Source organism: Mustelus asterias, chromosome 7, assembly GCF_964213995.1.
Source record: "Mustelus asterias chromosome 7, sMusAst1.hap1.1, whole genome shotgun sequence".
Taxonomy (NCBI): Eukaryota; Metazoa; Chordata; class Chondrichthyes; order Carcharhiniformes; family Triakidae; genus Mustelus; species Mustelus asterias.
The window spans coordinates 114,099,615-114,127,100 of NC_135807.1; the positions used below are offsets into that span (position 1 = coordinate 114,099,615).

General features: G+C 40.3%; 1 protein-coding gene across 3 annotated transcripts; it reads right to left on the bottom strand.

Moving 5' to 3' along the window:
• Window positions 1–1,661: 1,661 nt before the first annotated feature.
• On the bottom strand, window positions 1,662–26,862 carry timm21 (translocase of inner mitochondrial membrane 21). 3 transcript variants are annotated; one of them, XM_078217139.1, is made up of 7 exons: window positions 26,458–26,862; window positions 18,795–18,857; window positions 12,270–12,367; window positions 5,228–5,301; window positions 2,904–3,006; window positions 2,007–2,023; window positions 1,662–1,865 (listed from the first exon to the last, which is right to left on the bottom strand). In XM_078217139.1, the coding sequence occupies exons 1-7, from the start codon at window positions 26,765–26,767 to the stop codon at window positions 1,844–1,846; spliced, it is 687 nt and encodes a 228-aa protein (XP_078073265.1). In that variant the 5' UTR covers window positions 26,768–26,862; the 3' UTR covers window positions 1,662–1,843. The 3 variants fall into 3 exon arrangements, with proteins under 3 accessions (XP_078073265.1, XP_078073263.1, XP_078073264.1); XM_078217137.1 differs by having other exon boundaries at window positions 1,662–2,023; XM_078217138.1 differs by lacking the exon at window positions 2,904–3,006 and having other exon boundaries at window positions 1,662–2,023.
• Window positions 26,863–27,486: the final 624 nt, after the last annotated feature.

Here is a 27,486-nt window from a genome sequence, read left to right on the forward strand (position 1 = left end):
AGAGTTTGAAGATTGCGAATTCAACTTCCAGATGAGTGACTTGAGCAATTAATCTGGCCAACAGTTCAGTGCAGTGCTGAGGGAGTGCTGTTCTAGGTTGAACGGTATGGTTTCTAAGTCCCATCTATACATTTGATCATATCATCTAGGTTGCTATTTCAGTTAACTTGTGCAGCGCTATTGCAGGTATTCTTTTGGAAGAAGCATTAAACTAAGGCCTTGCCTGCTCAGGTGTATATATAAGAGCCAAAGGAAAATTCTTCTAATGTCCTAGCCACTATTTTAGCCTTCAACCAACATCACTGAAATAGATAAAGTGGTCATGTATCCTTTTGCTGTTTGAGGGTCTGTGCTGTGTGCAAACTGGCTGCTGTGTTCCCGACCTTACAACAGTATGTTATTGTTGGAGACGTCCTGAGGTCATGAAGGACACCTTTTGCCACTTCTTTCATCTCTTCTTGTTCAGAGAGGGCTTAGTCGGTGAGCATTTTACTTTTGACTAGTTAATATATGGGCTTAAAATGATTGCCAATCCACATTCTTCAATAATATAAAAGCAAAATCCTGCGGATACTGAAATCTGAAACAGAAACAGAAAATGCTGGAAAATCTCAACAGGTCTGACAGCATCTGTGGAGAGAGAATAGAGCTCTGACGAAGGGTCATCTAGACTCGAAATGTTGGCTCTATTCCCACATCCTTCAATGACTATTTTCTCACCAACATTATAAGTACACTCTTCTATCAAATTGATAGAGGCTTCTACAGCAGAAAATCATTCATAAAACTGACAGTAGCTTTTGATGGTAGGCCATATTTTTCTGTTTTTAATCAAAAAAAAGGATAGATATTAAGATCTTAAAAGATCTAACATCTCCTTTGCTGATATTGTAGCTATATTTCCTGTCCCATGAACTGAATTGCAGAAAAAACACCTTCCTGACAACCTCAGACCAAACTGTAGACCCCATACTAATTTCTGGGGAAAGTATATCTTCATAGCATCCGCAGGCCACTGGCATCAGTATGAATGTATCAGGGCAGCTAACCTTATCCTGAGGTCAGCCATCCTTTCAAGGAGATTGAGTCTTTAAAATGCCTGAGCTGTCAGGTCAAAACTGGGCTCAATGCCAAAAACTTTATCTATTCTCACCAGTTAAAGTCTGGTGCTCAATGGAAATCACGAGGCAAGGATTTGACACCTTTGGAATTTCAGATTTCCCAAAGTCTTGTTAAACCCAAAGCACATGTTTAAATTAGTATGGACACTGGAGTATCAACATGTAAGTAATTTCACTAAATAATAGGATGTAGGATTTTGCCCAACGTTTCCAATTTTAAACAAGTTTAGATAGGGACACTATGAAGATATCAGTCGCTTCTCCTCCTGGAAAGGAGGTATAAGCTAGGGGTAGGAACGTAAAATTTGGTAGAAAAGAAGGAACAATGGAAGAAATAAAATGATTCCAATAGAAACAGTTTAAGCATCCTAAAAGATGCATAAAAGGTCTGTGCACTCAGTATATATTGCATGTCTTATGCAGGTCTATTGAAGAATAAAGACAAAATAATTTACAATAACAGTTTTATTTATAACATCATTTGTTTAAATGTCATAATTGAATTTTGCTTGTTCAAAGAAAAAGCAAATTAGTTCTTAAACTTTACAATACAACAGATTAAACTCAATGATTTAAAACAGAGAAAGCATATTAATCAATACACTGTATAAAAAGCCAGTATCATTTACAGAAACTGTACCTCAGACCAGAGTCTGACCCTCTACAAGAATAAATTGGGATGACAGCAGCTGAAAAGGATGATTAATTATCCAAATCATTTCTCATTCACATGATTTATTCGATCTACCAAAGCCGAAAGAAATCTCTGGTTTAGTATTAGCTCATGGAAACAAATACAATCAGCTCCTTTATCGGTTGTCTTCAACAATAATGGTCCTTTTAGGATAAGTGTCAAAATCCACAAATATATAACGAAAGTCGTACCTTCCACTTTCAGGATTCTGCAATAAAGAGAAGAGAGATAGCTTTGTTTGATAATCAACGTGCATTTTTCTTCTCTCACCTATACTGATAAGGGGCAGAAAACAAATGGCGCTGTAGTATGTATTTGATGTCCTTTTGGAATTGATTTGATTTTTTTCTGTCAATGTGGAAATTAAGGTGAACAATTCTAAAAGTTCACTTTAAAAGCAAAATGCTCTGTTAATCAGAAACTCAGTATGTAGTTGAAATATGTTTGCTGGCTTGTTTTGGTAAACAGCAGATAAAAATCCTAAGATGAACATTCAAACTTCTCAGTGTTTCAAACAGCATTACTGCGTTTTCAAGCAGAGATTTTTACCCAGCAGTTATACCTTTACGTGGGCATTTTATTCCAAATCAATATTTTAATTTTTAACTTCACCACTCAAAAATTAAAAGTTCATTGTCCACATCCAGTTTGCAGCTGGAATCCTGACAGAGGGAAATGGACAACACATTTTACTAATCACATTAGTAATATTTAGAAAGATATTCTAAATCCCCATTCTTTAGTTTATATTCATTCAGAGCATTCATTCATTCTCCCAGAGCACTGCGAGTGACTAGCTATCATTCAAGCCTGAATTGCCCATCCAATATTCCTTACTCCCCCGCCTACCAAGGAGAGGGTGCAACCTCCAACTGACATTGTCCTCTTTTTATATCTTGGCTTTTGTTACCCCAGCTGATGAAGTATGTGGAGCAGGGGACAGCAGATTTCAACACTTGACATCACAGTTACCAGTTTTGAAATAAACCTTTTGTTAGGAAGGCTGTGTGTGTGAATGTGTGCGCATGTCTCACGCGTGTGCAGCAGGGCAAGATGTACAGAACAATAGAGCAAACTAAATGATTAACCTCTTTTGCATCCAAGTGCACTATTCCTTTTATGGGTTCCGAGCCCTCAATGTAAAATTTCAGTTGAATATGCTTCACACCATCCTTCACGTATTCCACATGGCTAGAAGACAGAAAAGCAATCTTACATCTCACCAGATTTAAGAAAGGAGGAAGAAACAAATGTACAATTAGATAGCATTATATACATCTTCAGGATATTTCAAAATGCTTTAAGGCCAACAAAATACTTTTGAAGTGTACTCATTGTTGTTTTGGCGGCAATTGAATGGGCTTATTTGCATGTAGCAAGATGCCATATAAAGCGATGAGTTGAATGACCAGAGTTCTTTTGGTGATGTTGGTAGGGAGGGATAAACATTGGCTAGAATATCAGGAGGACACCCAAACAGTGTCAAATGTTGTTTCATAATGCTCCAATGATGTAGTTTGGGGTGTTTTATTACATTAAAAAGGTACTTATATAAATAAAAGTTGACAAAACCATTGTAAAATGCCATTTGTTCTGAGATTTAAGGCCTCTGAATTTTGATTACATTTCCTCACATCAAACAACAGCTTGAATCAAGAGACTTGTGACTTATTCAATGACAACTTGCAGTTATGTAGCACCCATTAGAGTAAAATCTTAAAAGGTGCTCACAGGAGCATTTATCATAAAATATGTCACTGAGCTACATCCACAATAATAATAGTAATACACATTTCCTTCTCTGTCTGGACTGTTTAAAGAGTATGTCTAATGGGTTTAGTTGATGGATGGTGCCTGGTGCACATGGAGTCAGATAGGCCATGTGGTGGAGGACTGCAGCGTGTGATACACATTTGTGGTCGTCAAGAGTTGGTGGTTGATGGAGAATAAAAGATAACAGAAAAAAGGGAAGTCAACACAAAAAAAAATTACTTTGGCTGGAGCGATCATTTCCAGGAGGGATATTGATGGGATGGCAAGAGCAAGATGGAGATGGGATTGGAGGGATGTATGGAATGAGATGGTATGAAAGTGATTGCATGGCTGGATGAGATGCTGGAACTGATTAAGTGTGGCAAAATGGCAGGGACAACTATTTTACACATCTTATTTAAATTCTATTCTTTGTGCTAAAAACCAAGATTCATTGGATTTGAATGAAAATGTTTTACTAAAGCTGTCAGATGAATTTAAAGCATACATCAGCATTGATTCTATAGATGATAGTAATAGCTGTCTATACCCTCCAGAGTTTCTACACTGTCTAACACCAGTGGGCATGCCACTGTGCAAACTTAGACTTAAGGAAGGAGCAGCTGTAATGTTGCTACGAAACTGGAATCCTAAAAACAACTTTGTCGTGGACCAGGACTGGTGATTAGAAAGCCGTTTTCTTCAATGATAAATACTTATATCATAATAAGCACATTTCAAGAAAATGAAGTCTTTAATTCTAAAATAATATTGAGCCCATCATATGTAAACTTGCCTTTTCAACTCTGGAGAAACAGTCCCAATTAGACTTTCATATTCTATGATTATAGTCATAAGATAAGTCACTTGGAAAAAGAAATGTATTTGTATTCCTAGGCCTGTTTTTTCTGATGGACAGTTTAAGTAGCTTTTTTGGAGTGAGTAGATTTGATTCTGTTAAAGTTTTTTGTGAGAGATTAACTAAAAATGCTGTGTATAAAGAAGCACTGTTGCAATAAAGATACAAATTTGACTGCAAATATATTGTGGGTCTCTGCTAGTAAGGAGATATTGAGGAAGGTGGCCAAAAGCTTGTTCAAAAGGAGGTGATTTTAAGGCATGTCTTAAAGACAGACTGAGGAGTAGGAAAACAGAAAAATATGCAGAGGGAATTCTAGAGGCTCTGGCCTAGACAGCTGATTGCACGATTACGAACGGAAAATGGGTACTCAAGACGCAAGAATTGGAGGAAAGCTAAGAGGGGTAATTTTAACTTCTTGTGATAATGTAAGCTGGGCAACATTCCATTTGGCGACTGTTTTACACCTTTCCCAATTCCACTAAGTTTGGGGGGGATGCAGAATGGTTGCTGATTCCTTTAAGATGTCCCTTGAGACATATTTATTTGACCATGATTTGGTCATCTGGTTCTTATGTGGCCCATGGTCAAATTTTATTTTGCAATATTCTTGTGAAATACCTTGGAACATTTTACTAAGGTTCTATACAAATTCAAGTTGTTGGGGTGGAAGGTGAAAAAAAAAATCAGCAGCAACCAGGAAAGGTACTCTTTAAAATTACAGTCTTTATTGACACTCCTTAATACGTTAAACTTACTTGAGGCACATAACAATCTTACGATATTGACTCTTTATTTTACCTGACATGTCGTCTTCTACCGCGTCGAGTTGTCTCTCCATAACCTTTTATAGGTTCTCCCAGTGCTCCAATTATCTGTGAACACAAATACATCTAGACATTCAAATTATATCCATACCACTGTAAAATCCTGTATTAATTACAACCTCTTCCATATTCATTACAAAAAATGTGCATTCCACCTGATTTTTATTTTTACTATGCATCCCTGAGTACGAGAGGAACTAAACACGCAAAACACTGCAACATGCATTGTATGGGAAACTTGCTTACTGATACACGTACATCATATAGGCGGAGGAGAAACACACTAAGCAGGCACATAAAATAATTACAGGGGCGTATTGGTAATATTTCAGAGGCAGAGCAGAAAAACAAATGCCAGCTCCTCGACCAGCAACACAGCTCATCTTCTGCTTAAGCAAATATTAGCTCTTCAGCAAACATGAGCTCACAAATCCAAATAGATTTACTGCATATCTGCATGTGATTGGCCATGCAAGCATTCATGAGCTCTGTACCACCTCAGAGACAACAGTAAAAATTTACTTAAGACCTGAAATTAGACAACGATACAAAACACAATGCATTCTCTACTAAAATTTCTCTTTCCACAAAACAGTGGAGGCATTAACCCAGTTATTTTAATTGAGTTAGCATCACAACTAAAATAGCAGAGAATTTTTTTGAACGAATGTGTTCCATGTTTGTGCTCTACTGCTGCAGGGGATAATTTCAGGGCTCTCAAACATGCTGTATACTTACGGTGGAATGTGTCTGACATAAGTGGCACAAGTTTTCTTTATTAAAAATAAGACTAGACTAGGTACTACTTTAATTAAAAGTGATCTAGTGCTTATGATATTGGGCTAAAAACTCAAGAGATTGAGTGTTTAAAACCCATGGGAAGGTGTGATATTGTATTCAATAAAGCCATTTTAATTAGTTTGGTTCATTCTATTCCATTGGGAGACTGGTTGATTATTAAACTTGTAACACTAATTTTTTTGTTCTCTTTTTCTTCCCCCATATTGAAGGCCTGACAAAACCAGAATCAGAAATGTGATGCACTTAATAATGCATTAAAGATGCAGCGAGAAGGAAAAACAAGTACCTTGTTGTATTTAAGAGCTTAAAACCAATGACTTGTGTAAAGGATTAACAAATTGATGCAAGTAAAAATGATTGGGAAAGTGCAAAATTTGAAGGTTACGAGAAAGAAGAACAGAAAGAAGTACAGTTTTGAACATTTAGTTGGTTAAAAATGTACATAGAAAACCTGTATGACAACTGTCGCACTTAATTCCTTTCTTGGTTGTCAGGGGAGGTGGGGGTAGGTGTTGAACTGATATTGCACACAGTTTTTGAAAATTCTCTTAGCTGGAAGATAGCCGTGTCTGTTAATTTGGAACAGACTACAAATTGTTTATGTGCCAGTAATTTTGCTTCTAGCAAGACACTTTTTATAAGACGGGTTAAATGGAAATTTAAAAATTGTTATTGCTGTTGTTAAAATGATACATTAAGTTTCAAACATTAAGCCTGGCCCAGCTCTAGTGTTTGAGGAACTGTTTTAAAAGTGTATCTTATAATGGCAGAATAGATATTTGATAATCAAACAACCATCAATCACCAGTTTGGACAGGCAAGGGTGCTACTTACAGGGAAAATACAAGCTCACTTACAGCTCCATCTGTTTTATTTTGCCCTTCCCAATACAGCCAGCTGAAATCAGATGAAGCACATTAAAATTTGGAACCCAGTCAACACCAGAATGGAGCCTTGTAGTGAAAGAGGGAAATTAAAACCTTAAATTGTGTTTGTGCGTTTTGTATTAGGGTAGTATAATGCAATTAGTTCAAAGGTTACAGTATTTTAACCTGAGTTTTGGAAAATATTGAAATAGAACAGGAACAGAATAGATTTAAAAACTTTTAACTATTTCACTATCATTAAAGTATTCTTATGCTACCGACCTTTCCTAGGTTAAAGAAATTGTACCATAAAAGAGCATGTTACATTAGTGACAAATTATTTCTGTACATTATTATCGTGGGGCAAGGGTGAAATTGGTCTTGACAGTGAAAGTGGTTTTGGGTAGAAGTCCAAACAAATCAGCAAGGAAAAAAATATATAGTTTTATTTCACCCCAGGACCTCCTATGAAGCTCTTTCTAGCCAGAATTGCAGTCACTATGATCAGGCAGAATATTTATTCACATATTTGCTGATTTTCTGTTGAAAAGAAAATCAGGCAGCATGTGAATCAGGTTGCTGATTTATCATCCATATGGAGCTACTGACCAAGACCAATTTCATTTTTTGCTGTCCTGTACCAAAAGGCTGATTCTTACATCTTGCCTTCTGCCGAATTACCACTGATTCTGGTGGCAAAAGGCTAACAAGATCTGCTCAAATATGTGGTAATGGGTATTTGATATGGATTGTTTCATGCAAAATACTTGGCATAGTCCGTATGTTTTCTTTCAATGCATAATTCATACCTCCATTTGGCAGGGACACCGCTAAGTGAGAAAAAGCATGATAAATTAGAGCTCTGTGATACACCATGATGAGCAAAGGGCCCTGTGGAGGGGTGTCATTTACTTCATCTGATAGACTTGGCATTTCACTTAGTTTAAACTTTGGTGCTGCAACCATCTGTTCAGAAATTTCTCATTTAAGAGAGTTAGAAATCAAACCTTAAAGAAATAAGAGCTTAAGCATTTTCAAAGCAAAGATCAAAAAGCACAATTCTGCAGACTCTGGAACTGGGAAACAAAACAGGAAATGCTGGAAACACTCAACTGGCCAGCATCTTGGAGAGTGCAGCCAAGTTATTCTTTCAGGTGTGGACCTTTCTTCAGAACTGGTACACAAGAGATAACGATGATGTGGAGATACTGGCGTTGGACTGGGGTAAGCAAAGTAAAACGTCTCACAACACCAGGTTAAAGTCCAACAGGTTTATTTGGTAGCACAAGCCCACAAGCTTTCAGAGCGCTGCTCCTTCGTCAGGTGAGTGAAGGATCTCACCTGATGAAGGAGCAGCACTCTGAAAGCTTGTGGCTTGTGCTACCAAATAAACCTGTTGGACTTTAACCTGGTGTTGTGAGACTTCTTACTGTATACAAGAGGTAGACAGGTACATTGATACAATCAGGACAGGGAAACCTCGAGAAGAATCACAAAATTATGAGGTCATGTAATAGTAGCATTAGTATAAAGCGATAGAGTGTGTATTCGGATGAAGAATTTGAAATCGGAAACATTAGCTTGTCACAGATGTGTACTGACTGGCTGAGATTCCAGCATTTTCTGTTTGTAATTTCAGATTTTCAGCATCTGCACTTTTTTTTGTTTCAGGAAGTGAGGGGCTTGGGGAAATGAGTGATTGTCCTGGGTGCAGGATTGGGTATGAAATTAAAACAGGTTTAAAAATATGGACATACCTAAATTCTGAAGTTACTAAAGTGAACACACAAACTAGAAAGTGGCAGGAAGCTAAGAAAAAAGACAAAATACTCTTCTTGAAGCTGGTGTCGAACATTTTGGAATGATGTACATGGTCAATGATAGAGATGATCACACTTGCAGATAATACAGAAGTGGTCACCTAAACTGCACTTGGATTCTCTAATGTAGAGAAGACTGTACAGTGAGATTGGGTCTGCGATAGGTTGCCCAGGCAGCATAGAGGAAGTTATTACTGACCAGCGTTTGCCTTAAATGGAAAATGTTTCCCGTCAAGCATTTTAACAGTTAAGAACATTTGCAAAATAAGTTCTTTGAAAGAGCAACAGAACTTTTGTGAAACAGTATATTAAAACTGATGGGTCATCAAATTCCACACAACATGCAATGGAGATGGCTCTCAGATTGCATATTTAAATGGCAAATTCCCAGTTTAAGTTTTTTAGGGAACATTATAACTGACAAAGCCCCAGGGCCTGATGGCATCTATCCTCGACTGCTCAGGGAGACGAGAGATGAAATTGCTGGGCCTCGGACGGAAATCTTTGTCGCTTCTTTGGACACAGGTGAGGTCCCTGAGGATTGGAGGATAGCGAATGTGGTCCCGTTGTTTAAGAAGGGTAGCAGGGATAACCCAGGAAATTATAGGCCGGTGAGCTTGACGTCCGTGGTAGGGAAGTTGTTGGAGAGGATTCTTAGAGACAGGATGTATGTGCATTTAGAACGGAACAATCTCATTAGTGACAGACAGCATGGTTTTGTAAGAGGGAGGTCGTGCCTTACAAATTTGGTGGAGTTTTTTGAGGAAGTGACAAAAACGGTTGATGAAGGAAGGGTGTCGTCTATATGGATTTCAGTAAGGCATTTGACAAAGTCCCACATGGCAGGTTGGTTAAGAAGGTTAAGGCTCATGGGATACAAGGAGAACTGGCTTGGCCATAGGAGACAGAGGGTAGTGGTCGAAGGGTCTTTTTCCGGTTGGAGGTCTGTGACCAGTGGTGTTCCGCAGGGCTCTGTACTGGGACCTCTGCTATTTGTGATATATATAAATGATTTGGAAGAAGGTGTAACTGGTGTAATCAGCAAGTTTGCGGATGACACGAAGATGGCTGGAACTGCGGATAGCGAAGAGCATTGTCGGGCAATACAGCAGGATATAGATAGGCTGGAAAATTGGGCGGAGAGGTGGCAGATGGAGTTTAATCCGGATAAATGCGAAGTGATGCATTTTGGAAGAAATAATGTAGGGAGGAGTTATACAATAAATGGCAGAGTCATCAGGAGTATAGAAACACAGAGGGACCTAGGTGTGCAAGTCCACAAATCCTTGAAGGTGGCAACACAGGTGGAGAAGGTGGTGAAGAAGGCATATGGTATGCTTGCCTTTATAGGACGGGGTATAGAGTATAAAAGCTGGAGTCTGATGATGCAGCTGTATAGAACGCTGGTTAGGCCACATTTGGAGTACTGCGTCCAGTTCTGGTCGCCGCACTACCAGAAGGACGTGGAGGCGTTAGAGAGAGTGCAGAGAAGGTTTACCAGGATGTTGCCTGGTATGGAGGGTCTTAGCTATGAGGAGAGATTGGGTAGATTGGGGTTGTTCTCCTTGGAAAGACGGAGAATGAGGGGAGATCTAATAGAGGTGTACAAGATTATGAAGGGTATAGATAGGGTGGACAGTGGGAAGCTTTTTCCCAGGTCGGAGGTGACGATCACGAGGGGTCACGGGCTTAAGCTGAGAGGGGCGAAGTATAACTCAGATATCAGAGGGACGTTTTTTACACGGAGGGTGGTGGGGGCCTGGAATGCGCTGCCAAGTAGGGTGGTGGAGGCAGGCACGCTGACATCCTTTAAGACTTACCTGGATAGTCACATGAGCAGCCTGGGAATGGAGGGATACAAACGATTGGTCTAGTTGGACCAAGGAGCGGCACAGGCTTGGAGGGCTCGTTTCCTGTGCTGTACTGTTCTTTGTCCTTTGTCTTTATATGCCAAGGCATGAGATTTTGTCCTCATGCAAGATCTTGGTCAGGCCTCAGTTATAATATTGTCTTGTTTTAGACTCTTAGATGATGAGTAATATTGAAGTCTTTGAAAGAGCGCAGGATGTCCACTAGGTCACTGAGTCAATTCGCAGTTTGAAGCATTTTTGTTACCAAGATAGACTAAAGCAGCCTGGACTCTACACCTTGATTTGATGGTGTTTAACAAAACGGTTAAAAGGAGTGGGCGGCACAGTAGTTAGCACTGCTGCTTCACAGCTCCAGGGACCTGGGTTCGATTCCCGGCTTGGGTCACTGTCTGTGTGGAGTTTGCACATTCTCCTCATGGCTGCGTGGATTTCCTCTGGGTGCTCCGGTTTCCTCCCAGAGTCCAAAGATGTGCAGGTTAGGTTGAATGGCCATGCTAAAAAAAATTGCCCCTTAGTGTCCTGAGATGCGTAGGGTAGAGGGATTAGTGGGTAAAATATGTAGGGATATAGGGATAGGGCCTGGGTGGGATTGTGGTCGGTGCAGACGCGATGGGCCGAATGGCCTCTTTCTGTACTGTAGGGTTTCTATGAGTTCTATGAGTTTGAGTAAACAGTTTGTTCCAATTAAATAGGCTAGGGTTGATCAGGGGTCAGAATTTTATACTCTACAAGTCCAGATCTAGGATAGGTGTAGGAGGTGGTACTTTTCCCAGAGTAGTGGACTTCTGAAAAAAAAAAGACTGTCAACTAGTGTGGTGAATTCCTTCAAAACAGTTGGACCTGTATCTGATCACAGACAAAAATAGGTAGTTACTGCATAGAATTACCAGTGCCAAATTGATCTTTGGCCAGTTCTAAATCGCCAGAGATGGTGGGGACCAAGGCGACGGGAGGGGGTTTCCCAGATTATCCAGGATTTTTAGTTTTTGTCACAATACCACACAATTTCAGGTGGGATGGGCAGAGTATGTGTCATATAAAATATATATGTTATATAATGATACACAAGGCATCACAATTGAGTGAGACAAAGTGCATTACCAGAAGGTCTTTTCATCTTCCACTGTCCTGGTCCAATTATCCCAACCTCATCTTGACCTAAATGCTGCACTTGAAAACCGGCATATGCACCACTGTGTGAAATCGACTAATTTATTTTTAAAACCCAAAATAAACCATGTAAAATAAACATTAGCCCAACAACATTTCCCTTACAGCAAAGATTAATTGACATGATTAAACCCCACAACAACTATTCTTCCTAGTGTTAGCATATTACAGCACAGAGGAAGGCCATTCAGCCCAGTAGCAGAAACTTTTTCTCCTTGCATCAAAATCTCTCATAATTTTGCACATCTCTTAAATTTCCCCTGATCCAACTGTACTCTGAGAGCAATCACAGCCTACTATCTCCACATAACCAAAGCCCTTGATCTATTTATATTACTTATAACTCTACAAAGTATTAAAGTAGAGGGATGATAGTTTTATATTTGTGCATCTCACTTTAGAAGCTAAGTCAATAAATAACTTCCACACAAGCATCCAAAATGAGAAATATATTTATAGATTTCTTTAAAACAAAGACAGTGGAATACCTCAGGATGGGCTCTACATTTCTTCAGAGCGTCTCCAAATATTTTGCTGGGACTTGAGGAGGAAAACAGCTCTTTAAATATTACATAGAATAATCCACCTGAAATGACAGAACTGCATTTTAAAGGAGAAAGAACGTGCTATAGTATTTCAGTATGAAGTAAATGAAATGCTTTTGCTACAAAAAGACCTTAAAAGGAATTTTCTATTAATTAAAAAAAAAATTGATTTGCATTCAGTAGGGCTTGTCTTCCCTTCAATAGCTGGGGAAAATGCAAGACATCTAGATTTAATATTCACTTAAGAGTACTTCTGGAAATGCATTCAAGGTAAAATGATGGTATATCTAGTTGAGTAGTATATTAGCATGTATAAAGGATTGGCAAACCAACAGAAGACAGAGAGCTGGGATAAGGGTGACATTTTAAGGATGGCAACCTGTATCTAGTGGAGTGTCACAGGGATCATGCTGGGGCCACAATTGCTTACAATCTATTAATTCATGACTTTGACGAGGGAAATGAATGTACTTTTGCCAAGTTTGCGGATGACACAAAAGGCAAGTGGTAAAGATGAAATGAGTGGCAAAAACTTGACAGATAGAATATAATGAAGGAAAATGTGAACTATGCATTTTGGCAGGAAGAAAGACTAACAGAGCTGAATATTATTTAAATGGAGAAAGACTGCAGAAAGCTAGGAGGGAAATGGAACATTGGCCTTTATTCCAATGATAAGAGTATAAAAATTGGGAAGTCTTGCTAAAACTATACAAGGCACTAGTAACATCACACCTGGAATAGTTTTAGTCCTCTTGTCCAAAGATAAATTGGCATTGGAGGCAGTCCAGATAAGGTTCAACCCAAGTATGGAGGGATTTTCTTACAAGGTGAGGTTGAGTAGGTTGAGTCTGTATTTATTGGAGTTTAGAAGAATGAAAGGCGACCTTATTGAGAAATATAGGATTCTCAGGGGGCTTGACAGGGTAGATGCCAAGGGGTTATTTCCCCTTATGAGAGGGTCTATGACTAGAGGCTATAATCTCAGAGAATAAGGGATCATTTAAGACTGAGATGAAGATGAATTTCTTTTCTCAGAGGGTAATGAAACTGGGGAATTCTTTACCTCAGCAGCTGTAGAGACTGGGTCATTAAGTATGTTCAAGGCTGAGATAGACAGAATTGTAATTAGTAAGGGAATCAAGGGTTATACAGATAAGGTGGGAAAGTGGAATTGAGGATCATCATATCAGATCAGTTATGATCTCATTGAATAGCAGAGCAGATTTGATGGGATTAATGGACTACTGCTACATCTATGCCTTAGGGTCATATGTCTGCAGTGGGATAGAACACAGTTTACAACATTGTTATCTCCATGGTTCAAGTAAATAGCTCATTTCTCAAGTAAGAAGTCTCCAGATGCACATAACTATGTTACTATTCCTTCAACATTGCTGGTCAAAATCCTAGAACACCCTTCCTTACATATAGCATTGTGGTGCAACCTTCATCACGTATGAACTGCAATGTTTTGGAAGGTGGCTCACCACTTTCTCAACCGCAATGAGAGAAGAGCAACAAATGCTGGTCTAGCCAATGACACCCACATCTCATGAAGGAATAAAAAAAACCCACCTTTTTAAATTCCACCCTCTCAACTTCCAATCACACATGCAGTGCAATACTTTAGGCTTCACGTGACAGAGTTAAATTAAATATATCTTCACTGTTTGAAGTTTTGTCATTTGTTAAAAAAAGGAACTTCATCATAGGTATAATTCTGTTGAACTCCAAGTCAAAATAAACACATAGGTAGGCTCCAATTGTATGGCTGTTAAATAGTTAATGAGTAAACATATGCATGATATTTATGTTAGATTTACATGACATCTTACCAGTAACCGTAAAATGTAAACCTCATTCTTACACATCTACGTTCTAAACCACATTTCACCATATCTTTTCAAAGCTTTTAGGACAGAATTTTGATGGTATTTGCAAGCACTACCCCCCACCCCCACCACATAAATTTGAAAATCATTGTTATCTTCTTCATAATTTGGTCAATTTCGGATGAATAAATGATTAATTTCACACATTGGCTGGCTGTCAACATCTCTAGCATGTTGAACAAAGTTTCACAATGCTTCCCAGCAAAAGAGCACTGCCGTCAGTTTAATTAACAGAAAATTAGAAAAATCCCAGGACACAGTCAAAAACCCTCTAGAATTAGCTGAGAGCCTAGTTCAAGAAATAAATCTTCAAAGAAAATCTACAGCCCACCAACAACTGTACACGGTTTAGGAGGATGGAGATAATTTTTAAAAAACAGTTCTTTTGTTTTCCCAAACTTCCCAAAAGAGCAATTGAAAAAAAAATACTGTTAGTTATTTCTGGGAACATAAGAAATAGCAAGACGAGGCCATTCAGCCCCTTGAGCCTGTTCCATCATTCAAAGTATATCCAGCAAGCACTTTGTCACTGGCATCACTGAAATGAAACACAGCAGATGAATCTTTTTGAACACCGTGGATGGAATTTTCCCATCCCGTCCACCATGGGAATTGTAGTGGGTGGGACCGGACCATGCTAAGGTCCGTTGACTTCGGGTGGGAATTTTCGGTCTTGGGCCGAGCGTGGCCCATCCCCAATGTCTTTTGGGAGTTGCACGTTTGTTAACTGCTAAAAATGGTTTTGGATCATGACCGATCGGATTGTGGCCTCAGCTCCATTTTGCTATCTGCCCCCTATAACCCTCAACTCCCTCATAGATCAAAAATGTGTCCATCTTAGCCCTGAATATATTTAATTGCTCAGCCTCCACTGCTCTCTGGGGAAGAGAACTCCAACAATCGACGAGAGGAGAAATTCCTCCCCATCTCTGTCTCAAATGGGAGTTTCCTTCTTCTGAAATTGCGTCCTCCTCATTCTAGATTTCTCCATGAGGTGAAACATGCTCTCAGCATCTACTCTGTCAAGCTCCCTCAGAATCGTGCGGGCCAGATTTTTGTGTGCCAGCAAAGTCAGGAATTGGTGTGGGAATCATCAAACTAAGTCCATTTGACCGGAAATTTAAATTTCCCTCTCAAAAAGAACTCCACACAAACTTCCTATATTTCCACCTAGGTACGTGCTAAGGCATCCATTGACAGGCCGAGGGGAAATTTGTATTTTATGTCCCACGGTGTTTTTCATCAAGTTGGGTGGGTTTTGGAAACCTTTTGGAAAACTAACTGGGTGAGTGTTTTCATGAACCTTGGGGGAAGCCTGTTGAGGAGTCAGGACATTCTGACAGGCGAGTGTCAAATGTTTTGATAACTTTAAGTATCATTACTGGATATTGTCTTAGAAGGTAGATGTTCTTTTATTGCAACGTTATGGCTCTGTCCTAAAACAGCAAGTTGACCATTATGTTGACTAGCACTGTACAAGTGTTGAGATGCATTAGACAACTTTTCCATTGGAAGAAGTGCAACTATGCATTCAAAGCTGAAGAAAACAGCACTTGGGAATATCACGTGATGCTCTGAAGTGATTTAAATATCCACCATGCTTTAACTTGGAAAAGAATTGGCCTCTTGCTTTAATTAAAAAACAGCCACCTGCTCCTGGAATTCTTTGAATGACAGCCCACTTGGTATAGCTTAGAAAAAAATCTAGCTATTTGTTCTTTCAGTTTCAAAAAGTGCTATTGTCTGGAGCTGTAATACTTCCTTTTTACAACTGAATGCTTGGTTGTCTTTCAAAATCAGATAAAACATTTAACCTAGCAGGTGTTAATATGCACTGTGTGACAGTTTTAGGATATAATCAAAGCATTTTTTGTCTTTGATATGGTCTCTGAATAAATATTTGTTTGTTTTTACAATTCAACACCATTTGAGGGGATTTAACCTTTATTCAATGGGTCTGAAGTTTCTTTTTATGCAGTATGAAAGGCAGTGTGTGTGAGTGCCAGCTCTATTAGATTGCGAGAGGTTTAATCTTTTAATGTTCATTTCAAAGACATTTCATTGCTATTACATGGTTCCAGAGGTCTGTCCATGAATATTCCTGGATACTGGGTGAGTGGCTATTGTCTCGGAGCAATGAACTCACTCCATATCTTTATGAACTATATATACACACATCATCATGGCTAATTTATATATAGATATTTTATAAAACTGGACGAAGACTTTAAAGTGACTGGAGTCATGATTGTCTATAACTCAAACAAAAGGAACCTCTTGGCATTCAGAACAGTTGCCACCTTGTTGATGATGTTAATGACCTCCGTGACTGCAGAGATCAAATAAGGGAATTTTACAAAGACCATTTACATTTTTAAAGGTAAAGGCCCAGCCAATGGAGCTGGACAGTCTGATAAGAGATAGGGCCCCAAAACTTATTTTGAAATTATTAATAGTCAAAACATAATCCATCTCAAGAATCCAGACAAAGTAATATACATCACAACAAAAACAGAAAATGCTGGAAAATCTCAGCAGGTCTGACAGCATCTGTGGAGAGAGAATAGAGCCAACGTTTTGAGCCTGGATGACCCTTTGTCAGAGCTGAAGAGAAGGAAAATTTGGACAAGGTTTATACTATGAAGGTGGGAGAGGGGGTGCTGTAATTCAACAAAGGGAATGTAAATGGTATGATAAAGGCACTAAAAACGTCCAATGAGTGATTGGAATGTGTGAATGTCAGAACAAAGGTACAAATTGTTAGGAGACTGCCTGAAGAATGTGGCAGTTCGCCCTGAGAGGGGGTCGGGGGGACTGGAGACAATATGGAGAGTGAGATTTCAGAAGTGGAAAAATAAAAATAAGACTAGAACAAAGAACAATACAGCACAGGAACAGGCCCTTTGGCCCTCCAAGCCTGCGCCGCTCATGTGCCCACGAGACCATTCTTTTGTATCCCTCTATTCCCAGTCTGTTCATGTGGTTATCTAGATAAGTCCTAAACGATCCCAGTGTGTCCGCCTCAATCACCTTGCTCGGCAGTGCATTCCAGGCCCCCACCACCCTCTGTGTAAAATATGTCCCCCTGACATCTGTGTTGAACGAACAGGTGAATAGTTTTTGTTTCAGCATCCGCAGTATTTTGGCATTATAAAGGAATTTACATCCTCTGTCCAAACCAAAGTGGAGAAGTGTGAGACATGTTACGTGACTACACCCCCCACTTGCTCCCTTGTGGAGCTGCAAAGCAGACTTCCATTTTACATTACCCAAGCAGCAGCTCGGAACAAGGGGTCTGACCAGGCGAGTGCCTGGCTCCGACCGACACTGTTTCTACTGGAACCCCTGTACTACCGTCCACAAGACTAATTCATCTCCACGTGTCCATCTCATCGTGGAAGTCATCATTACTGGAAAAAAGAATTATCCAGCATCAGTCTTCAACCTGCAAACTCAGTGAAGGAATACACCATTGGATTTTTGATTCTGGACTCACGTGAAATGATAATTCTCATTCTCTGTGGTCCTTGCTCTGTATCTTTTTCTTATCCCTCTTTTACTGTATTAATGCAAAAAGCAGGCCGGGGGGGGGGGGGGGGGGGGGGGGGGGGGGGGTGAAAGTGATGTGAACCTCCTTCCATTATGTTGAATGTGTACACAATAAACCAACTTCTGATTTTACCCAGTCTTCAGTTTGCTGTGGAGTTAACAAAAAATAGATCGCACGAAAACTGAGGGATTGGGGAAAATAATTAATGGGGTATATGAATGATGGAGAGCTGGGCCAATGTCCCTGAGAATCAAGTCTAGCCTTCTAATCAGCTTGCCTCAGCACCCACGCTCTTCTGACCCTGCACTGGGCCTACCTAAGGAAGCAGCAGACCTGCAGCTTGACTGCCCAGGTTTCTAGGAGACAAAACTATGGCAGATTATGGGAGGAGGAGGCAAGGTCAGGCTGGCGATGTCAGGAATTGCCCTGACTCGCATTGCCTGAACCAGAGACAAAAATCCAGCCCTATATGTTTCAATAAGATCACCTCTTATTCTTCTAAACTTCAATCAGTACAAGCTTAACCTGCTCAATCTTTCCTCATACGTCTTAAAACAACTGCTTCATCCTAGGAATCAATTCAGTGAACCTTCTTCAGATCTCCTCGAAGGCAAGTATAGCTCCATAAATAGCAAGACAAAAGCTGTACGCATTACTCCAGGTCTGGTCTCGTCAATGCTCTGTAGTCGTAGCAAGACTTCCCCACTTTTATACTATCCTTGCGATAGAGACCAACATTTCATTTGCCTTCCTAATTACTTGCTGTACCTGCATGCTAAGATTTTGTGTTTCATATGAGGACTTACAATTAATTCATGGATGAACATATGAACTATTCATTGCCAATTCAGATGAGTATATGAACTACTCATTCTCAAGTGTTCATTTCCAACTTGTTACTCCTTGCATTCGGAAAATAATGGGTGCAGTGATTTAGCACTGTGGAATTGTGCAAGGCATTCAATGATACCAATCTTCATCAGTAGGGCAAGCATGCAAATATACACACAAAAGATCTCTTACCTGTTATGCCAATCCCAATCAAGACCACTAGAAGATAGGTAAGGTCTTTTCCAGCTTCTTTTACTGAAGAATACAAGAATTTGAAACAAAGTTATTGAACAACAAATGTTGCAATTTAAAATGGTATAAATTATCAGTGCTAAAATGATTTGATTGATTAGATGTCCACTCATACTACTAAAAACCTTCCATCGATTATTGAATTACTCAATGATAAAAGACTTTACAACCTATCCTTAATGTAATTAATTTCTGGTATTAAAAAACATGTTTGTACCAAATAAATAACTTGCATTTACATAGGGCCTTTCATATCCTTAAGAATGATCCAAAATGTTTCCTAGGCAATGAAGAAAATAGATGTGGCTTTTCCTTTTTGAAATTCAAACTAGAGACCTGACTAAGTGGAAATAAACTAGATTGATTAATCCAATAACCTTACAAGGGAGGGTCAAAATGTGCAGTGTTAAATTCATGGCAGGGGTGAGAGAAAGCTGCTTATTAATATATCATTCAATTGCATCTCTGACCTTGGGTGATGGAATTTGGCTTAGTGAACTAAGCACATTTGCACAACTGTGGGCTTCTCTGCAATTTTTAGCTTGCTTCAGATTCTAAATGACCCTTGAGCTCCATGGTTTTCTATAACATCTACAACCCTTTCATCGTTAAATCCCATTGTGCAATGAGATACATGAATACATGAAATACATGCCATTAACATTCCTGAACAGATTCTATCCATAAATATCTTACTTGACTGGGATATTACTTTTGCTAATACATTGCTAATGCAGCAGTGCTAATTTGTCAGATTAGGTAGGAGAGTATGGTGGGCATTCTACAAGACCGCCAGTGCAATACACCATAATTGAAGAGGAATTCCAGCACACACTCACTCAGGTACAGGTGGTGCAGTTATTAGTTCATTCTACGTTCAGTCTGCTTATGGAAACCACTTTTTCATTATGGAGAAATCGGAAACTATACCAATCGTTACTTTGAAATATTTACAAATAGTTATTAGTTTAAAAATTAAGACATGGACAAAGAGTAATACCTTGGATCAATGAATAGTTGCACTCCTTAGTGATGCACTGAGCTTACACATTCTACAGAGGGCCCAGGTTTAATCCAAGGTCTTGCTGAGTTTTTCCATCTTGGAAAACAGGCAAAAAGTCATTTTCACTTTTGACCGCAAGGTAAATATTATTTTCCTCACCTATTCAGCCCATTTTAGTTTAGAATTGGTAAAACCCTCAGTCCTTTATCAGAACCACTATCTCTTAATTGACTCCAACTCATCTTCTTTCATTACTTGGAAATCAATTGCAGATTGCGGTGTGCGAAGAACTACTTGGCATTGTTCTAAATTAGACCCTTCCACTTGTTCAATCAGTATCTTGCCATTATGTTCTGAACTTACATTTCAGATGTGATCACTATACTCAGTTTCCATTAACATATCAGTTGCTCCACAAATATAAAAAATGAAATAGAATACGTGACAATAAATGCATTCCTTGGCAGCTAGAAGATGTGGATTCTTATTATGGTTTTCTATCTTTCCAAGGCAAACCACCAACATCAAAAACAGAATAGCTGGTCAATCAACACAAGTTGTCTGTGGCACCTTGCTGCTGACAGATTGACATCACATTGAAATACAGTCTATGCTGCTGTGGATCAAAGTAATTAATGTACATTTAACAGAAAATAATTCATAGGATATGGCCATCGCTGGCAAGGCCAGTATTTATCACCAATCCCTAACCGTCCTTAGTGTTAGTTTCTTTCTTGTGCTACAGGTCATGTGGCATAGGTACACCAACAGTGCTGTTAGGTAGGGAGTTCAAAGATTTTGACCCAGTGACAATGAAGGAATGATGATATATTTCCAAGTCAGGGTGACATGTGCTGTTGAAGGGGAACTTACAGTTGGTGGTCATACTCCCATGCACCAGCTGCTTTTGTCCTAGGTGGTACAGGTTGTGGAGGTGCTATCAAAGAAGTGCATCTTGAAGATGGAACTTATTGCAGCCACATTGGTAGGAGTGAACATTTACGGAGGTGGATAAGATGCTGATCTATTTGACTCTATCAGAGTAGTTGGAGCTGAACCAATGTAAGTGAAAAGTGTCAGGCTCCTCTCTAGCATCTGCAAGATGCAAGTCAGGTTTCAAGGAGTCAGGAGCTAATGTAATCACTGGAGAATATCCAACCTATGACCTGCTCTTGTCGCCACAGTATGTGTGTGGTTGAGCTAATTAAGTCTCTGGTCAATAGTAACCCTTCCTTTCCATGATGTTGATGATGGAGAATCTGATTATAGTAATGCCACTGAAGGTCAAGGTCAACTTGGTTAAACTCTTTTTTTTGTTTTTATTCCAATTCAATCAAATCAAGTCCAATTCAGAGTCTCAACAAGTTGGATAATAATTGTCTGGCACTTGTGCGGCATAAATGTTACTTGTGACTTTTCAGCCCAAGGCGGAATATTATCTGGCACTAGTTGCATATAGGCACAGGTGGCTTCATTGCCTAAATAATTATAAGTAGAACTGAATACTATATCAGTTAAAGTTTATTTATTAGTCACAAGTATGGCTTACATTAACGTTGCAATGAAGTTACTGTGAAATTCACCTAGTTGCCACACTCCGGTGCCTGTTCAGGTCAATGCACCTAACCAGCACATCTTTCAGTGGGAGGAAACCGGAGCACCCAGAGAAACTCACGCAGACACGGGGAGAACATGCAAACTCCACACAGTGATTCAAGGCAGGAATCGAACCCAATCAAACCATTGGGAAAGTGATCATAATACCATTGAATTCCAGGTTCAATTTGAAAATGACATATTCCAATCACAAACAAGGATTTTAAATAAAGCCAGTAACATTGTTACAAGGGGAGAACTGGCTCAGGTTAATTGGGTAAATAGAGCAAAAGGAGTGGAGGTAAAGGAACACTGCGCAACATTTAAACAATTCAAAATGTTCAGCAAAAAAATGCATTCCATTGGAAAACAAAAACTCAGCGAGAAAGACCCATCTGTGGCTCACTCAGGAAGTTAGGGATCGGACGAGATTAAGAGAGATTTATAATGTTGCAAAAACAGTAACAAATATGAGGATTGGGAGCGTTTTAAAAATGAGCAAAGGGCCACTAAAATGTTGATAAAAAAGAATAGTAAAGCAGAATATTCTTTAAAAGGTGTGAAGCTTTTGTAAAGTATTGATGCTTAAAGAGACTTGGGTGTGCTTATCAGTTTAAAGTTTATTTTAGTGTCACAAGTAGGCTTACATTTACATTGCAATGAAATTACTGTGAAAATCCCTTAGTCGTCACACTCCGGAATTGGTTTGGGGACACTGAGGGAGAATTGAGCATTGCCAATGTACTTAACCAGCATGTCTTTTGGAATGTGGGAGGAAAACACATGCAGACACAGGGAGAATGTGCAGACTCCGTAGGGAGAATGTGCAGACTCCGCATAGACAGTAACCCAAGTTGGGAATCGAACCCAGGTACCCGGCACTGTGAAGCAGTAGTATTAGCCACTCCGCCATACAAGGAATGCAGAAAGTTAGCATGTAGCTGGAGCAAGCAATTAAGAAGGACAATGGCACGGAGATTGGAGTACAGGAATAAAGAAATTTTCCTACAGTTGTGTAGAGTTTTAGTGAGACCACATCTGGAGTACTATGTGCAGTTTTGGTCTCCACAGTTAAGAACAAAGAACAAAAGAACGAAGAAAATTACAGAACAGGAACAGGCCCTTCGGCCCTCCAAGCCTGCACTGACCATGCTATCCGACTTAACTAAAACCCCCTACCCTTCCGGGGACCATATCCCTCTATTCCCATCTCATACATGTACTTGTCAAGACGCCCCTTAAAGGTCACTACTGTATCCCCTTCCAGTACCTCCCCCGGCAACGAGTTCCAGGCACCCACCACTCTGTGTAAAAATTCTGCCTCGTACATCTCTTTTAAACCTTGCCCCTCGCACCTTAAACCTATGTCCCCTAGTAATTGACTCTTCCACCCTGGGAAAAAGCTTCTGACTATCCATGCAGAAAGGATAACTTGCATTGGAGGTGGTCATTAAATTGATCCCCAAGATGGTGAGAAGCTGAGTAAACTTTGTTTACATTATATACATTAACGATTTGGAGGAAGGAATTGAAGGCACTGTTGCTAAGTTTGCAGATGATACAAAGATATGTAGAGGGACAGGTAGTATTGACGGAGCGGGGAGTGGGGGAGCTGCAGGACTTGGACAGTTTAGGAGAATGGGCAAAGTGGCAGATGGAACACAATGTGGAAAAGTGAGAATTTATGCACTTTGGAAGGAGGAATGGAGATATTTTCTAAATGGGAAAATGCTTAGGAAATCAGAAACACAAAGGGACTTGGGAGTCACTGTCCAAGATTCTCTCAAGGTTAATGTGCAGGTTCAGTCAGCGGTTAGGAAGGCAAATGCAATGTTAGCATTCATGTCGAGAGGGCGAGAATACAAGAGCAGGGATATGCTTCTGAGGCTGTATAAGGCTCTGGTCAGACCCTATTTGGAATACTGTGAGCAGTTGTGAGCAACTAAGGATGGATGTGCTGGCCTTGGAAAGGGTCCAGACACAGGGAGAATGATCCCTGCAATGAAGAGCTTATTGTATGAGGAACGGTTGAGGACTCTGGGTCTGTGGTCGCTGGAGTTCAGAAGGATGAGCGGGGATCTTATTGAAACTTACAGGATACTGCGAGGTCTGGATAGAGTGGATGTGGAGAGGATGTTTCCACTTGTAGGAAAAACTAGAACCAGAGGGCACAACCTCAGACTCAAGGGACGATCCTTTAAAACAGAGAGGAGGAGGAATTTCTTCAGCCAGAGTGATAAATCTGTGGAACAATTTGCCGTAGAAGGCTGTGGAGGCCAGGTCATTGAGTGTCTTTAAGACAGAGATAGGTAGGTTCTTGATTAATAAGGGGATCAGGGGTTATGGGGAAAAGGCAGGAGAATGGAGAGGAGAAAAATATCAGCCATGATTGAATGGCGGAGCAGACTCGATGGGCCGAGTAGCCTAATTCTGCTCCTATGTCTTATGGTCTATATTCTCTGGGTTTACAAGAATGAGAGATGATCTATTTGAAACATACAAAATTTGAAAGGGGCTTTATGAGATTGTCGCTGGGAAATTGTTTCCACTGGATGGGGAGCCTCAAACACGGGGACACAGTGTCAGGATAAGAGGTCGATCATTTAGATCGGAGAAGAGAATAAGTTTCTTCACTCAAAGGTTGTGAATCTTCAGAAATCTCTATCCCAGAGGGTTGCAGATGCTTCATAAGAACATAAGAAATAGGAGCAGGAGTAGGCCATCTAGCCCCTTGAGCCTGCCCTGCCATTCAATAAGATCATGGCTGATCTGAAGTGGATCAGTTCCACTTACCCGCCTGATCCCCATAACCCCTAATTCTCTTACCGATCAGGAATCCATCTATCCGTGATTTAAACATATTCAACGAGGTAGCCTCCACCACTTCAGTGGGCAAAGAATTCCAGAGATTCACCACCCTGAGAGAAGTTCCTCCTCAACTCTGTCCTAAACCGACCCCCCTTTATTTTGAGGCAGTGCCCTCTAGTTCTAGCTTCCTAAGTGGAAAGAATCTCTCCACCTCTACCCTATCCAGCCCCTTCATTATCTTATCGGTCTCTATAAGATCCCCCCCTCAGCCTTCTAAATTCCAACGAATACGAACCCAATCTGCTCAGTCTCTCCTCATAATCAACACCCCTCATCTCTGGTATCAACCTGGTGAACCTTCTCTGCACTCCCTCCAAGGCCAATATATCCTTCCGCAAATAAGGGGACCAATACTACACACAGTATTCCAGCTGCGGCCTCACCAATGCCTTGTACAGATGCAGCAAGACATCTCTGCTTTTATATTCTATCCCCCTTGCGACATAGGCCAACATCCCATTTGCCTTCTTGATCACCTGTTGCACCTGCAGACTGGATTTTTGCGTCTCATGCACAAGGACCCCCAGGTCCCTTTGCACAGTAGCATGTTGCAATTTGTTTCCATTTAGATAATAATCCAATTTGCTATTATTTCCTCCAAAGTGAATAACCTCACATTTGTCAACGTTATACTCCATCTGCCAGATCCTCACCCACTCACTCAGCCTGTCCAAATCTCTCTGCAGACCTTCTATGCCCTCCACACGATTCACTTTTCCACTTATCTTTGTGTCGTCTGCAAACTTTGTTACCCTACACTCAGTCCCCTCCTCCAGATCGTCTATATAAATGGTAAATAGTTGAGGCCCCAGTACCGATCCCTGCGGCACGCCACTAGTTACCATCTGCCAACCAGAAAAGCACCCATTTATTCTGACTCTCTGCTTCCTGTTGGATAGCCAATCCCCAATCCACGCTAACACCCTACCCCCAACTCCGTGTGACCCAATCTTCTTCAACAACCTTTTGTGAGGCACCTTATCAAACGCCTTTTGGAAATCCAAAAACACCGCATCCACCGGTTCCCCTCCGTCAACCGCACTAGTCACATCTTCATAAAAATCCAACAAGTTCGTCAAGCACGACTTTCCCCTCATGAATCCATGCTGCGTCTGCTTAATCAAACCATTCTTATCCAGATGGCCTGCTATTTCTTCTTTAATGATGGATTCCAGCATTTTCCCAACTACAGACGTTAAGCTAACCGGCCTGTAGTTACCCGCCTTTTGTCTATTTCCTTTTTTAAACAGTGGCGTAACATTAGCCGTTTTCCAATCCGCTGGCACTACCCCAGAATCCAACGAATTTTGATAAATAACCACTAACGCATCCGCTATTACCTCTGACATTTCTTTCAGTACCCTGGGATGCATTCCATCCGGGCCCGGGGACTTGTCTACCTTCAGTCCCGTTAGTCTACCAAGCACTGCCTCCCTGGTAACATTAATTGTATTGAATACCTCTCCTCCTACCAACCCTCTATCGTGAATATTCGGTAAACTATTTGTCTTCCACCGTGAAGACCGACACAAAAAACTTATTTAAAGTTTCAGCCATTTCCTCATTTCCCACTATTAAATCCTCCCTCTCGTCCTCCAAGGGTCCAACATTCACTCTTGCCACTCTATTCCTTTTTATATATTTGTAAAAGCTTTTACTATCATTTTTTATATTTAGAGTTAGTCTACCTTCATCATTGAATACGTTTAAGGCTGGGATAGACAGATTTTAAGTCTCTCAGGAAATCAAAGGATATCGGTAGCTGGTAAGAAAGTTCAGTTGAAGTTCAAGATCAGCCATGATCGTATGGCTGAGCAGGCTCAATACCCAATATGAGTCTACTCCTGTTCCTATATCTTGGATGGGCAATTTTCTACTTCTAGCCAAACACGTGGATCATTTCAGGATATGTCCAGTGGCCTGATAAGGTGCTGAAATGAAAGTTCGTCTTGAGTTTTTAATCTACATTAGACTACATAATCACGCTGAGCATTGCTCACTACTCTCTTCCATTTTTCTTTCACTTGCAAATTTGCATTTTGGGCATAAGGTGGAAGGAATCGTAATAGCTGATAGTTTCGCACCCACTTTGTTCAAATGTTAGTTGGGGGGGGGGGATACCTTTGCAACTATTACCTTTCTGAGTTGTTGATACAGGCGGCGCACTCCTTTTTAAAGATACTTTGTTGTCTTGCTTCTTCTCTGGAGCTGGATTTCTCAGTCTGGTCTCTGTAAAAATGTAGCGACTCGGAGCTGAACCAACACAGTAAAGCGAGTCCAGTTTTTGCAGCAGACTAGCGCTGACTCCTGCAGTTCCGGGCCTTACAAAATACAAGTTACTGATTCCGGACACTGCCAAGTACTGCAGCCGGGATTGCATTTTGTACTGGTACACTAGCCTTACTCGGTGTGTGTACATCGCTCGCAAAAAATAAACGTTGGCCATTTTATTTTTGCAAAACCGAAAAGTTATATTTTCCGAATATGTTGTTACCTCGCTGCCATTCTTCAACTGAATCAGAGTTTGAATAGATCAATGGGAAATGTAGTTTAGTCTGCTTGTTGGTTGCAAGAATGCAATGAGACAGAAAACTACAAAATCCATGGTGCATTCCGGCCTTCATTCGGAATTGGTTGCAGCTGCAGTACATGTGATGTGGTTGCTGCTCAAACGGCAAGAGTACATATATTTCATGTCTTCAATAGTTCCAAATCACAAGAGCTGGTACCAATAACTAGCACAATGCAATCCTAATTCATATGATGTCAATTAGGCATTAGTGTCATTACTTGAAATTTTAAAAAGTGCCCTCTTTTTTAGGAGAACAAACATTCCAAATCGTAAGTAAAACAGAAAGAAATATCAATGTAATTCCAGGTGTAGACACTCTCCTGACCGTCTGGTGTTGTGGAGGACCTCAAAGATCCTAGCGGATGCAGCATGAACCTTCCGCAGGAACACCTTCGCAGCAGACTTGGCTGCAAAGGAAGAACACAAGATATAGGAGCAGGTGTAGACCGTATGATCCCTTGAGTTTGTTCCCACAACCAATATGACCATGGCTGTTCATCTGCCTCAAATGAGGCAGGCATTTGAACCTAATGACCTTCCTGTGTTGCAGAATGCTGCTTGGACCTTTGATGACCACATAGATTGGGCCCAGG